This window comes from Malaclemys terrapin, chromosome 1 (assembly GCF_027887155.1).
Source record: "Malaclemys terrapin pileata isolate rMalTer1 chromosome 1, rMalTer1.hap1, whole genome shotgun sequence".
NCBI classification, from domain to species: Eukaryota; Metazoa; Chordata; order Testudines; family Emydidae; genus Malaclemys; species Malaclemys terrapin.
This window is the reverse complement of record NC_071505.1, coordinates 297,225,069-297,240,206: the sequence shown is the minus strand read 5'-3', so window position 1 is coordinate 297,240,206 and position 15,138 is coordinate 297,225,069. Positions and strand designations below refer to the sequence as shown.

Here is a 15,138-nt window from a genome sequence, read left to right as displayed (position 1 = left end):
TGTGGCTCCGGAGCCACAGATTGGCCACCCCTGCACAATCAGAACCTCCTTTGCAAAGGTAGTTTTGGGGTAGAATTTTTCCTGGAGGGCTGCATTTTCAATTTTAAAAATTAGAAGAGCAGGAAGAAGCTTCTGACTACCAACCATATTTCAGGTTCTGTTCTGGTCTTAACCGATAACCTTTGTACAGGTCATCGGGCATGTTGGTTAAGTAATGGAAACATAATACATGTCTGAATCATTTTTTGATTTTGTTCTTGTGTGGTTCCAGTTCTTTGTTAATTAGATTAAGCCAGATTTTCACTGGTATTGACAGTAATATTGTCAGCATGTAATCTGTCAATTCCCTCTGAAACCACCTTCAATTAATTTTATGTTTAGTGTCTTTAAAATTCCTTGCTTTGTCTTCATAAGTCTTCATGCTCTTTGTAAATTTCAACGTTCTTGAGGTACTCAACGCAAATAGAGACATAACCTTGTTGTGAGGTCCACAGTGTGTCATTGAGAAGCTGGGGCATCAGTCTCTCCCCTTTCAGTTAACTAGCCATTCGGCTTACTGGTTGCAGAATAACTTTAGGAGTTATTGAACTTTAGCACTGTTAATCACTACTGCCGTTTCAATGAGTAGTAAATAGTGTTCTGAGTGCCAATACATTGGATGTTCAGAATAATTGCACCTAGAAAGTTGTTCTTCAAAGTAGAGTCCTTATAGGTGCTCCACTGTAAGTGTGCTTGCATCCCTGCGCTGCTGATCGGAGAACTTTGGTAGCAGTATCCGTTGGGCCCACACATGCGCTGTCTCTCCTTGTGCTACGCCACAAGCCTATCCAGCACATGTGGGCTAACCTTCCTCAGTTCCTTTTCAACCACCCTGGCTAGAGATGGAGCCATTAGCAGTCCATTAAGACTTATCTTAATCTACTTATCCATCCTAGTCTTCTAGTTGTAGTTTATCTCTCTCTCTCTCTCTTTCTTAAAAACAGAAAGACTTTATTTTTCTTCCCACCTTTTCTCCCCTGTCAGGTGCCCTTTCCACCAACAGCCTATGCTCTGTTTGCCAGGCTTCAAGAAGTGCCTTACTTGTAAAGAGGCAATCCTGATTGCAGATAAACACTCTCCATGCATTCACTGCCTCGGGGTAGGCCACATACAACAGAAGTGTGGTCTTTGCCAACAGCTCTGGCCAGGATCCCACAAAAATAGAGCTCTGCCAGAAGACTGTTTTCATGGCGGCAGCTCTCCAACCTCAGTCACCTGGTTAGACATGTCTTCCCTACAGCTTTCTACATCTCAGGGCTATTGGTCGAAGCAGGCTGCAGACCCTCTCACAAATCTTCTAAGAAGAGAGCAGGAAGCCCCCTTCATGAGTCCGAAGATACAGAACAAGATGGTGATTGCTTGTGGCTAACTTGAGCACTGAGACCATCTCAGACGGGCACCCATGGCTCACAGAGACCAACAGTAACCAGTACTGCTGACAGGCACATGGACCCAATGGGCGTGGGCACCGAGTCATTGGCACCAAAAGACAGGAGTAAGCACTCCTCTAAAAAGATGATCCTGGTATGTGAGCCTGCATCTGTAACACCAGCGGTGGCTTGATCATAGAATATTAGGGTTGGAAGGGACCTCAGGAGGTCATCTAGTCCAAACCCCTGCTCAAAGCAGGACCAATTCCCAACTAAATCATCCCAGCCAGGGCTTTGTCAAGCCTGACCTTAAAAACCTCTAAGGAAGGAGATTCCACCACCTCCCTAGGTAACCCATTCCAGTGCTTCACCACCCTCCTAGTGAAAAAGTTTTTCCTAATATCCAACCTAAACCTCCCCCACTGCAACTTGAGACCATTACTCTTTGTTCTGTCGTCTGCTATCACTGAGAACAGTCTAGATCCATCCTCTTTGGAACCCCCTTTCAGGTAGTTGAAAGCAGCTATTAAATCCCCCCTCATTCTTCTCTTCTGCAGACTAAACAATCCCAGTTCCCTCAGCCTCTCCTCATAACCGGAGATTCTCTGGATTAAGTTTAGAAGTGTGAGTAACAAGGGTGATGTCATGATGGGAGTCTGCTATAGACCACTAGACCAGGGGGATGAGGTGGATGAGGCTTTCTTCTGGCAACTAGCAGAAGTTGCTAGATCGCAGGCCCTGGTTCTCATGGGAGACTTTAATCACCCTGATATCTGCTGGGACAGCAATACAGCGGCGCACAGACAATCCAGAAAGTTTTTGGAAAGTATAGGGGGCAATTTCCTGGTGCAAGTGCTGGAGGAACCAACTAGGGGCAGAGCTCTTCTAGACCTGCTGCTCACAAACCAGGAAGAATTAGTAGGAGAAGCAAAAGTGGATGGGAACCTGGGAGGCAGTGACCATGAGATGGTCGAGTTCAGGATCCTGACACAAGGAAGAAAGGAGAGCAGCAGAATACGGACCCTGGACTTCAGAAAAGCAGACTTTGACTCCCTCAGGGAACTGATGGGCAGGATTCCCTGGGAGAATAACATGAGGGGGAAAGGAGTCCAGGAGAGCTGGCTGTATTTTAAAGAATCCTTATTGAGGTTGCAGGAACAAACCATCCTGCTGTATAGAAAGTAACTGGTGTGAACAAGATTCCCATCCCCCCTGGCACTGCCACTGATGCCAGGATGATCGATACAGACAGAACTCCGCTGTTCAAGAGACCTCTGGATGCACCAGAATTCCCTCTTCTCGGTACCAAGACCTCCGCACCAAGCCTCTACTTGAAATATCCCCGCTGCCATGCCATGTCCCTGTGCTTTCTAGTGAAGGTTCAGACAGCGAGTCTGAGGCAGTAGTGTCGCAGTACTCCTCCCAAGCTCCATATGGGGCTCACTATCAACAGAGCTCAAGGATATATCCACAGATGGCCCCACCACCACCGTTCTGGTATGGCCACCCCTGGGCTCCACCACCACCCCAATGACCATATTGGGACCCTTGGCGGCATACTGCCAACATACCTCTCGAGCTCGAAACCTCGCCCGAGAACCCTTGTGGCACACTCCCTTGGCCACACAATCCAGGAGTTCAGAACTGCCTTACAACTTAGACTAACAGGAAGCCAGTAACAAGGAAGTGACTCTGAGGACCATATCCTCCTCTCCAGATGAAGCTGTCATGCCTTCTCCACCATCTTTGGCGGACGATTTCCATCTCTTTCAGCAACTGGCAAAGAGGATGGCAGACACTCTCCAGATTCCACTGGAGAAAGTCAAGGATACCCACCATCAACTCCTTGATATTCTCTATTCTGCCTCCTCAAAGATTGCCATCCTGATTTAATGAGGCCATTTTAGGCCTGGCAAAGACCATGTGGCAAACCTCATCATCAGTGGCCCCGACCTGCAAGTGAGCGGACAAAAAATATGTCCCTGCTAAGGAATCTGAATTCCTATTCTCCTATTACCACCCAACTCCATCGTTGTGGATGCTGTCAACTCTCTCGGCCAACACCACCAGTCAAGGGCTTCTCCCTACAACATGGATTGGAAATGCTTTGATCTGTTCAGTAGAAAAGCATACTCAGCCACTCTACAATTTTGTATCACCAACTACCAGTCCCTCACGGCAAAGTATGATTACATAAACTACTCTAAGCTGAATGACTTTATTGAAAAAATGCCAGAAGCACATCATGGCTCATTCAGGGCCATTATCCAGGGGGGCCAATTAGTGGCAAAGACATTGCTGCAGTCTGCCCTTGACATGGCAGCTAGGTCTATCTCTACAACTGAGGTGATGCAACGAGTGTCCTGGCTTCATTTGTCGGGATTCCCAAAAGAGGTGCAATCCACGGTTGAGAACCTTCTGTTTTGAGGGCACGAAGCTCTTTGAGAAAACTGCTGCCTCCCTTTATATCCTGAAGGATTCCAAGCTACCCTCTGGTTACTGGGTATCTATACACTGGGACAAAAGAGACTATTTAGTCCCCAATCCAAGCATAGACCATGCATGTGTCAGTACCAACCTCAGCTCCACTATAAGCTGCAAATAAAGAAAGGGAAATTCCCTAAACAGAAAACATCTGGCCCACAATCTTCATACCAGCCCTCTACAGCTAAACACCACTTTTGATGGGCAGGTCAAGGCACCATTAGACCACTCCCCCCAACTGACACAGACGATCATTGTTCCACACCCATTTGGCCACTGATTGGCAGTGTTCCGCAGTGCCTGGAAATGCATAACATCAGACCAATGAGACTGTCTGAACTGGGTACTTCATTCAGTTTTACCTCCTGACCCCCTCACAACCTTCTTCCTCATCCCTCTTCAGGGACTCTTCTCCACGAGAGTTTACTATGACACAAGATAGGTCGCTTCCTCCAGCTAAGAGCCATAGAACTAGTACCTCAACATCTATGAGGGAAGGGGTTCTACTCTCGTTATTTCCTAATACCCAAAAGAAAGGGAGGTTGGAGACCCATACTAGACTTCAGAGCTCTCAACAAGATTGTCAAGGCTCAATTATTCAAGATGGTCACCTTATTGATGATCATTCCAGCATTGGAACAGATAGACTGGTTTTCAGTCCTCAACCGCTAGGACATCTATTTTCACATCTCGATCTGCCAGCTCACAGACAATTTCTCAGATTCACTCTGGGACATGACCACTACCAGTACAGACTGCTTCCCTTCGGTCTATCATTAGCCCCGAGAGTATTTTCCAAGGTTCTCTCATTGGTGGCCACTCATTTATGCTTTCAAGGGATAATGATTTATCCATACCTGGATGATTGTCTCCTCAGAGCCCAATGTCTCTGGGAAGCTCACCACGTCACTGACACTACGATACATTTGTTTATAGGCCTGGGTCTACAGATCAACACCCAAGATGTCAACCCTCACTCCAGTGCAATATCTGGAATTCATAGGGGCTGACCTTGACATGTTAGAGGCCAAAGCCCTCTTACCTCAACACAGGTTCCTATCCTTAGTTTTACTCATAGACCCCATTCAAAGCAGTTCACAAATACTGGTCAACCTTTGCCTCCAACTCTTCGGACATATGGCAGGGGCACGGTGATGATACCTCATGCCAGGCTTCACATGCAATGCCTCCAAATATGGTTTGGCTCGGTTTACATACCAAACAAGGACAGGTTGTCACTACCCACCAGGATCAAAAACTCCTTAAACTGGTGGAAGGACCCAGCCAATGTTTGCAAAGGGATCCCCTTCTTGAAAACGTCACCAGCATTGCTCCTTGCCACCAAGACATCACTCATAGGTTGGGGCGTTCACCTAAATGACCTCAGGCCACAAGGCAAATGGTCGCCCATGAAGATATCCTTCCACATCAATCTCCTGAAGCTGAGAGTGGTCAGAATGCCTGTACCCATTTTCTTCTACTGATCACACACACAGATCCTGACAGACAACGTTGCCTGTATGTACTACATCAGTTGGCAGAGGGGAGCCAGATCGGCCTTCCTTTGCGCAGAAGTTATGAGATTATAGATTTGGAAATCTCCCACGACGTTACACTGTCTGCAGCATACCTCCAGGTACACAAAACTCGGTAGCGGACAGTATCAGTTGCAAATTCCCACACGACCATGAGTGTGAGATGCACCATATAGAGGTACTTCATGACCTATTCAGATGATGGGGGACACTGTCTACAGATCTGTTCGCCATTCAGCTGAACAAGAAGTGTCCATGCTACTGCTCCAGACCGGGGATGGGATAACACTCCTTAGGTGATGCGCTCCTCCTCCCCGGGACAGGGACCTTTTCTACACCTTCTCTCCATTTCCCTCACTGTCAAAGGTCCTGCTGAAAATAAAAAGGGATGGAGCTCGTGTCATTCTGAGTGCTTCTACTTGGCTGAGACAGACGTGGTACCCTTACCTCTCTCAGCTTGCAACATGTCTGCTGATCTCTCTCACGGCGATTCCACACCTCCTCTCACAGAGCAAAGGACATACCCTACATCCCAACCTTGGAATTCTCTGCCTCAAAGCATGGCTCCTGTTTTTTTCCCAACACCTAGAAAGCTTCTGTTCAAGAGACACGATGCACTTACCTGCAGAAATGGTCCAGGTTTCAGATTTGGTGCACGCCCCAACAAATCTTCCCAGCATCTGCAATTCTTCTACATATCCTAGACTATGCTTTTAACCCTAAAATGGTACGGACTATCTCTAAGCTCTCTGAGGGTCCATCTAGTGGCTATTAAAGCCTTTCACCAACCTGTAGAGGAGTACTCAGTGCTGTCACACCTAACTACAAAAAGGTTCCTCAGGGGCATAGTAAACTTATTCCCTCAACTTCGGCTTCCTGCCACCAGATGGGACCTGAATCTTGTACTTTAGGAACTGATTAGGCTCCCCTTCGAAACCATGGACACCTGTTCACTAACGTATCTATCCTGGTAGTGGCCTTCCTGGTAGTGATTATCTTGACCAGGAGAATAGGAGAGATAGTAGCTCAGATGGCGCAGACTCCCTACATGGTATTCTTCCGGTTAAAGTCAGACTGCATCCAAAATTCATCCTTAAGGTAACCTCCTACTTTCACATCAGTTGATTCACCTTCCAATCTTCTACTCCAAGCCTCACCAAGACAACAGGGAGGCTATATTGTGTACCTGGATGTCAGGAGAGCCCTGGCCTTCTACCTGGACAGAACAAAGGCCTTCAGGAACTCCCCTAGGCTCTTCCTCTGCACAGCGGAAAGTTCCAAGGGCTCAGCAATATCAGCCCAAAGACTTTCCAAGTGGTTCTCAAACTGTATCAGACTGTTACCAAGTCTGTCATATGATCCCTCCAGATGCCATTCGTACACACTCAACAAGGTCAATCTCCTCATCCGTTGCCTTCTTCAAGGATGTCATTATCTCAGAGATCTGGAGAGCGGCAACATGAGCATCAGTCCACACTTTCGCAGAACACTGTGCCATCGCTGGGGACTCTGCTTTTGAGCTGTCTTCTGCTCCATGGTGCTGTCATCTGTAGCAGACTCAACTCTGAAGTCCTGACCTCCAGAAGGGATACTGCTTGGGAACGGCCATAGGGACACTACTGGAAGAAGAAATGACTCACCTTGTGCAGTAATGATGATTCTTCGAGACCTGTGTTCCTATGAGTGCTCAACAACCATTCTCCTTTCCTCTAATTCAAAGTTCTTGTTTTGACTCTGTGGTAGAGAAGGAAATGGGGAGGGTTAGCCTGCATGCGCTGGCTAGCCTCATGGCACAGCATGAGAAAAGACAGCACATGTGCGGGGCCCAAAGGACACTGCTACAAAAGTTCTCCCATCATCAGCACAGGGACGCAAGCATACCTACAGTGGAGCACCCATAGGGGGGAAACATCTTGAAGAACCATTGTTACCTGCACAAGGTTAGTAATTTCTTCTTTGTCCTTTGTTCAGACAATGAAAATAAAATGGGGAAGATGTGTAGTACTGTGTATTCTTGGATGGCATTGTTAGCAGCTTAAAAGTTCTTCATAGTTCTCTTCAGATGCTATGAGTCAACAGCATGCAGTAGGAAGGCATTTTTTTCCTGTATGGATGGTGGTTGAACATTGATGTTCTTGAGTGAACATGAGATGTCATCTTACATTAATATTAATTTTAATCTTCTTATTTTTTTTCTCTCTTCTTGCACCATGTCGTGGTGGACCTAAACGTTAAAATCTGTCTGTAGTATATCCAAGGTGAAGTGCTTCAATCACTTCTTTAAATTGCTCATTGTGTGCTACATTAAAGGTGATATTGTCATAAAAATTGCAACTCTTACCAAGTTAAGTCTTTGACTTTTAGTTCTTATGGTGTAATCACCAAACGAACCCCAGAAGTTGTCAAAGGATAAAGATAAGCAGGAACTACTCTTCAGTTAAGCTGCTGTGCAAGCTGGAAGGCCTGTAACAGAGACTTAATTTATCATTAGTGCTAGATTTTGATAACGATGGTACTGAAATGTTTCTTTTGCAGGATCATCATACGCACCAATATTCTGGTCTTCCACTTAGTTGATAGTTTCATTCATTGGTGCATTTTATCTTGAAGATGAATGCAGAGAAACAGGCTTTCTGAAACGAGCCTGGATCCTTTCAGTGCTTACCAAAAACAAACTTCAATTTAGTGTGCTTTAGGCAAATGAGATCTTAATATTGCTGTGGAAAGAACATTGCAGTAATGCAGTTCTGCTTGCAGGAATTCTCAATAAAACAAGTTTAAAGGACTTACAAGTAAACGTACAACTTCAGAACTTCATATTGCTGTGAAATGAGTTTATGTACAGTGTTGATTGGATTATGGATCTCCCATATTTATTTATATATAAAATATCTGATCTTTGTTATATTGTAAGCTTCTCTGGGTTACATATCCATTTGGTTGACTTGTACAATAAATTGCAGTCATGTAGCTACTTGATTTTGAATTCACTGTTTTGTGAAGAAAGTTTAAATATTTTTCTTTTTAGCTCCATTTACCTCTCAATTCTCCTTTACCTGGAAGTGAATTGACTAAGGAACCTTTTCGCTGGGATCAGAGACTATTTGCTTTAGTTCTGCGTTTGCCTGGCATCACAACTCCAGAATCAGAGCAGATAGCAGGTGTGCCCGTTGATGACTCAGCAATCACACCTATGTGTGAAGTCACAGGAGGTGAGTGCCTTAACTTCACTTGACAAAGTAGATCTTTCAGAAAAGTGATTTTAGCATATAGCTCAGTTGTATTAGATAGTATTTGAAAATTTCTGACTCCTTTGTTTAATCTCTTTAAAACCCTGGGCACAACGGAGCTACATATTACAGCTCTCTTTAGTACATAAGTACTAAAATTACAAATAAATTCATCTTAATAGTCTTGAAAGGATGTGCATTTGCGTTCTTCAGCAGTTTTGACCAGAAGGGGGAAAACATACTTTGTGTTTTAGGCACTCAGCCAGAAGTCTTAAGAATCATGAAACCTGCTCAATAGTGAGATAGTGTTCAGTTTGCTGGCACGGGACATGCCAGCATTTGAAGGCCATGGAATGTGTTTTCTTTTGAGAACTTATAAATATTTCTTAAATTAAGAATATTTTTGGACAAATGTCTGCACTTTCCCTTTTCTTCCACTGTGTCTCGTGTTCTCTTGTAATCGCTCATGATTATCTGTCTCGTTTAGATTGTAAACTTCTCTGGTACAGTCCAGAAGTTGTCTTGTCTATAGAGTGCCATGAACACACACCAAGTATTTAAAAAAAAAAAAAAATCCATTTGATAGTAATTGGGGTGGGAGAAGAGGGAGAAAAAGAATTTAAAGGTGTAAAAGAAACTTCAAGCAGAAGTGATCCCCGACTTCTCAGAATGTAAAGCAGATGCCTCAACCACTGGATTAAACAGGCTTTTTGATTCATTTAAAAGGTGTTGAAGTGTGCCACAAGGGGGAGCTCACATTCCAAGAATGCAATAGAGACATTAAGTTAACAAGGAAATTCTTAAAATGTTAAAGGAAATAAAGTTAAAACAAAGTGTTTCTTACTTGTTACCAAGATGCATGCAGAACTTCATTAATGAAATCATTTAATAGACTGTCTTGCTGCTTCAATGAAGTGACATGTTTTCTTTGTAACTTGTTTATATATTTCTCCATAACTAGATCAGCAAAAAATCATAAGTCAGCCCTTCTAGTTTCTTGATGAGTAAGAATTAAAAGAGCTAAATGTCAGCAGCTTGACTAAGGGATGACTAAGAGGGGATGTAAGTCTAAAAATACTTGCTAGGCATAATCTCCAAAGTAGAAGAGAAAATACATAGTGATACACAGAGGTATAAGTAGGAGTAATAAAATGAAATTATGGAAGGAAAAACATTTACAGATGTATTAGGCTGTGCAGTTGCTACCAAGGGAAGTTATGAACTCGCCAGTGTTTTTTACGTCAAGGTGTGGAATGAATTTTATGTGCATCAATATGGAGGTGATGTCTGGTGGGGGTGGGGCCGAGGGGTTCAGAGTGTGGGAGGGGGCTCAGGGCTGGGGCAGAGGGTTGGGATGGGGTGGTGATTCTGGGATGGGACCAGGGCTGAGAGGATTGGAGTATGGGAGGGGGCTCAGGGCTGGGTCAGAGGTTTGGGGAGTGGCGGAAATAGGGGCTCTGGTTGGGGGAGTGGGCTCTGGGATTGGGCAGGGGATGAGGGGGGCTCAGGGCTGGGGCAAAGGGTTGGGTGCAGGGGGTGAGGGCTCTGTGGTGGGGCTGGGGATGAGGAGTTTGTGGTGCAGGCTGCCCCAGGGCTGCGGTGGGGAGAGAGGACTCCCCCAGCCCTCTCTCGCCGCAGCAGCCTGGGGTTGGGTGAGAGGGGCCTCTCCCTGGCCGCGGCAGTTCTGGCTGGGCTGGGCCTGGCCTGGTCTGGCCCAGGCCGGGGGAGGGGCTCCTCTCCCTGGCAGACCTGGGGAGGGGCTCCTCTCTTGGCAGCTCCGGCTGGGCCAGGGTAGGGGCACCTTTCCCCACCTGCACGGCCCTTGATAGCCTGCTGCATGGCTGCGCAGCTTACAGGGAACTTAGGATGCCCCCGTCGGAAAACAGACTTAAAATCTAGTGTAGGAGACAATCCTGCATTGATGTGGACTGCATGACCTTATAAGTCTCTTTCCATTGCTATCTTGAGCATTTTAACAGAACATAAAATCATACTAGTTGTGCTATATCTTTTAAAAGGATTCAGTGTAATATTGAATGGTATTAGGGGGCAATACCTCAAGTTCCCCATCAGGATGTAATAGAAGTACTCTTTTTTGGGGGGGGCGTTGAGACATTGATACAAAGAGCACAGCAGGGCGTTATTTGTCATTTGGATCATTTCCTTATATTGACAAACACAATCTATGAAGACCTCTATTTTATATGCACAAAACTTGTTACTTTAAGTAATTGTATAGTTTGCTGATACTTTTTTGATTTTTCTAATTACTATGTGGTTGGTTATACAGCAGTTACCAATAAGATATTTGCTAACAATAATCCACTAACATAATATCTGAGGTGCTACACTATTTCCTTATACAGGGTACTTCAGAATGGTACATAACTGCAGCGCCTCAAATACCATAATGTGGTAGATGTTGTCCAACAATGTTGATATATGGTGTTATCTGAATGGCCACTGCTTTATAAACAAAAATACCTGCCTGCATGGCCAATACAATTTTGAGAATGTAATAAACATGCAGTATATTGTCAGTTTTAGAATACTTGTTACATTGGGAAAGGATGATAGATGTCTTAAATTAAATGCATTATAGTTAGACTTCTATTTAAATGGATTAGTCTGAAAAAATGTCAAAGCTGAAGGGAGAAATATAAAGTAGTAGACTTGTTCTTGAGACTTTTTCTTTCATCCTAGGTCGCTCGTATTGTGTGTGTTCTCCAAGAATGCTGAATCAGTGTCTTGAGTCACTGGTTCAAAAAGTGCAAAGTGGAGTAGTAATAAACTTTGAAAAATCTGGACCAGATCCTTCACCAACTGAAGGTATTAGAAAAATTCTACGTACTTTTGTAACCAATTAGATTTGCACTTGGTATTCAAATTTAACAATTGCCAGAAGTGTACATAGTTTAATTTGGAAGAAGCACTACAGTGTTAAACACCATTGTTCCTTTCTAATGTAGTAATATGGCCACATCCTTGAGTGGATTAAATTTCTGTAGCTTTACTCCTTTTTGTTCTAAATATGAATAACTTGCCTACTTCTAGAACATGTTCATGGAAAATACTAGCTTTTTTCTAACCCTGAAATGTTGTATATTAAAAGTCCATTGGTGTAATTCATATTAGATTAATGTGTGTTAAATCTTCATGCACCGGGAAAATATTTGATTTATCTAGTATTTGTGATAAGGAAAGGAAACTTCAATTGAGTTCTGAAAGTACATCACATAATAGAAGAACTGTTTTTTTTCAGACTCTCATTCAGTAAGCATTCAACAGTTACTCAACTCTAAATTAGTTAGCATTCCTCCTGGAAATGCTAAAAATTACTTGGACACTGGTATGTACTACTGTTGTGGTTTCTAATATACTTTTAAGGATATCCATCGTAAGGTGTATGAAAATCCTTGCACACTCCATATAAAGTGTTTAAATAATTTGAAATACTATATAATTAAATATAGAGTTATGGAGGTAATTTTGTTTTTTGTATAGATGGACAGATGGATATAGCTAGGTCATTTGGACCCCACCCTTGGCACAGCTGTCACAAACTTATCTATGTCAGACCAAACCCTAAAACTGGAGTTCCCATAGGCCACTGGCCTGTTCCAGAATCCTTTTGGCCAGATCAAAATTCTCCAACATTGGTAAGTACTTGAAGTGAGGTGGAAGTGAGGGAGAAATCATTTAACTGCTTCCTGTTCATGGGTTTTAAATCCTGGGCTACCTGGTTCAAATATAAGCACTGTAAAGGAAATTCAGGCTAAAGTCTGAAAGGAAATGCAGCTGACACAGATGTTTCAACTGCTGTGAATAAGATACTGAATGGCAATTAACATACTGTGTTCATTGTGGAATAATTGCATAAGAGACATCTGCTTCTTTAAGAAACAAACTGCCTGTAAGACTTTTATTGCTAACATCTGAGCACAATGCTATGAACATAAAAACATCTTACTTAAATGTATCTCTTTGGAGTTTCAACAGAGTTCAAACTGAGAATTTTCCCTTAGGACACAATTTAGAATGCAAACGAAGATCCTAGAACTGATGCAGGTTCATCTCTTTATCTTGTAAACTATCATATTTAACCATCCAAAAGACACTATTGCTTGTGAGGGGTTGGGAGAGGATCTCTATGTAAATATCTCCTAAATTGGGAAAAGGTAAAACTCATGGTGACAGTGTTCTTTCAGTGCAGAAGTGGCAGAGTTGGCCCATATCTCCTGTTTAGTGTAGCAGTGCTTCTAATCTACCACAAATAGTAGAAACTTTACCTCAAATTGTAAAAAGTCTTCACTGGCAATACATTAGTTTTCTTTGTGCTCTATTTAATTACGAATAAAAGGATGTACCCGTGCCAATTTGTATTTATAATGTAGTATAATATAACATTCAACGTTGGTTGAAAATATTACAGTTGAACTGATGTAATTTTGGGCTATTTCCTGCGTTATAAGAGGATCTTCACTGTTAGTCTTTGTGCTCTACATCTGATTTATTAAAGTTTACAAACTTAAATGTGTTCTATGCATTTGGCTTGCACAGAACATGAAGTGTTTCAACTGAGTATAGAAAATTGGAGATTAGTGTAGTGTGTGTGGGAGTATTTTATTCTTAAATTTAGTTTTATTTAGTTTGTGTATATTCATTGTCTCATTGTGCCCAGTCCAGTAAGACATACACAGCCTTCTGAGCTGTATGGAAAGCCAGCCTATTCTAAAGAAAAATTAATCTCTTGCAGCTGTTAAAATAAAATAAAATACACCCCCTCCCCCCAACATTGTGCACTTGGGTATTACGGAACTGTTTAGTGGGAGAAGAGCTCCTGCAAATGAACTCCCCGTCTCCGGTGCTCCACAATGGGCATACCCCTGGATCTGTCTGCTTTTCTTCATTCACCTAAGTCTGGGTTTAACACAGTTTTGTGTATTACTGCTCTAGGCCCAGGGTTTCCACACTTTTCTAGTAGTGCAGCTCCCTTACAGATATTTTAAAACTTGGTGACTCCCTTCAACCAAATTACCTCCCCCCCCCCCCCTTTTTTTTTTTAATAAAAATTTACTTACTTGGGACAACAGAGTTCGGATGATTTTGCTACTGTATTGAACTGCACACAGTATGTTTAATTAGATAATCTGATCTAATCTGGGTTTTTAAAACTAAGTTGAAAATATGGATTGCTTGACATGTTTGGACACAGACTAATATTTTAGTGACAAGAATGGATCTGTTAAATAAGTGTTTTGACCAATCTCCCATAACATATGCATGGTATGTCTTAACCGACTGCCTATCAGGTTCTTTCTTGCTGACGCATGGCCTGGTCAGAACCTCTAGTGTCTGGGGCTTTCCTTTGATTCCTTCAATCTGTAAATTTTTCAAAGTTAGCCTTGGTGCCTTTTGTATATAGTTCCTGATAGTAAGTTTTAAATAGCTTTATATTTTTTTAGCAGTTTTGTGGTTAGATTTCCCAACTTGGGGACCTTCTCTATCCCCGTACTCCCTTGTGATTATTGGGGAGAACTTGAGACTTCAAACTGTGTCCTACCCCCATTCTGTTTTCGTCAGCAACAATGACCAGCTCTGTCTGTAGTGTCTTGGGGAGGCACACGTCGCAGATAGGTGTATTGTCTGCTACTCTTCCCCTAGCCATAGGCATGACATGAGGGAATTCTGACCTAGAAAAGACCTCATGGAGAAGACCACAAAGCTGGCGTCGGACACAGTCTGAGGCAATCCCCGAACATCAGCCTGAATTGACACAGGGCGCACTTCCTGCCAGAAGATTTGACTGTTGCAGGGCAATCCATACCCACAGATTTCCCCCCTTCAGCATCTTGTCAGGATACATAACACTTGGACAAGCATAAGAGCACCCTCTAATTCTGCTTCGAAGACGTCCAATGCAACTTTGCCTAAATCAAGCAAATCTGCTTGTTCAAACCCTAAAGACTTCGTACATCCTGAGTCCCAGGGCCATGACTCTAAAGCTCATAAATACATGGCTTTATCAGTATTGGACTCCGTACCAATCACACCCTCTCCACTGGTACCATCCAAGCAAAAAGACAGGATCCATTGGTTCCAGCATGATCTGCTTCTACCACTTAAGGAACCATCACTTTATCGCACACTGGCCACACGGAGCCTCCATCCTCCAACCTTGACAGTATAAATGGATTCGATTCCTCGTACTCCAGAGAGATCAAACTTGTACTACACTGGAGGATATCTTTGCTCTTTCTGAATCTGTTTCCCCCATCATTGGGACCTTCTCTCCTGACTCCACCAGGGGATGTACTTTTGATAGACGCCTATCTCCTCTTCTATCTGCTAGCGCTGCTTTTCTTTCACCAAAATTGTCGATTCTGCTGTTGGATCCAGACCCTTTTTTTCTCTTCCTCAGCAAAATTCAAACCTCTAGAAGAGCCGTCATCTCCTCCAAGAAACGTTAGCCCAGACAGG

At 43.4% G+C, this 15,138-nt stretch overlaps 1 protein-coding gene across 4 annotated transcripts in view; it reads left to right on the top strand.

Annotated features, from left to right (window-relative positions):
• Positions 1 to 15,138, top strand: part of INTS6 (integrator complex subunit 6) — a 95,376-nt gene that overhangs the window by 31,631 nt on the left and 48,607 nt on the right. For all 4 annotated transcript variants that reach the window (XM_054015146.1, XM_054015144.1, XM_054015149.1 and 1 more), the window contains 3 exons: positions 8,457 to 8,640; positions 11,362 to 11,487; positions 12,163 to 12,317. In XM_054015146.1, the coding sequence (XP_053871121.1) occupies positions 8,457 to 8,640; positions 11,362 to 11,487; positions 12,163 to 12,317 (465 nt within the window). The remainder of the gene's footprint in view (positions 1 to 8,456; positions 8,641 to 11,361; positions 11,488 to 12,162; positions 12,318 to 15,138) is intronic.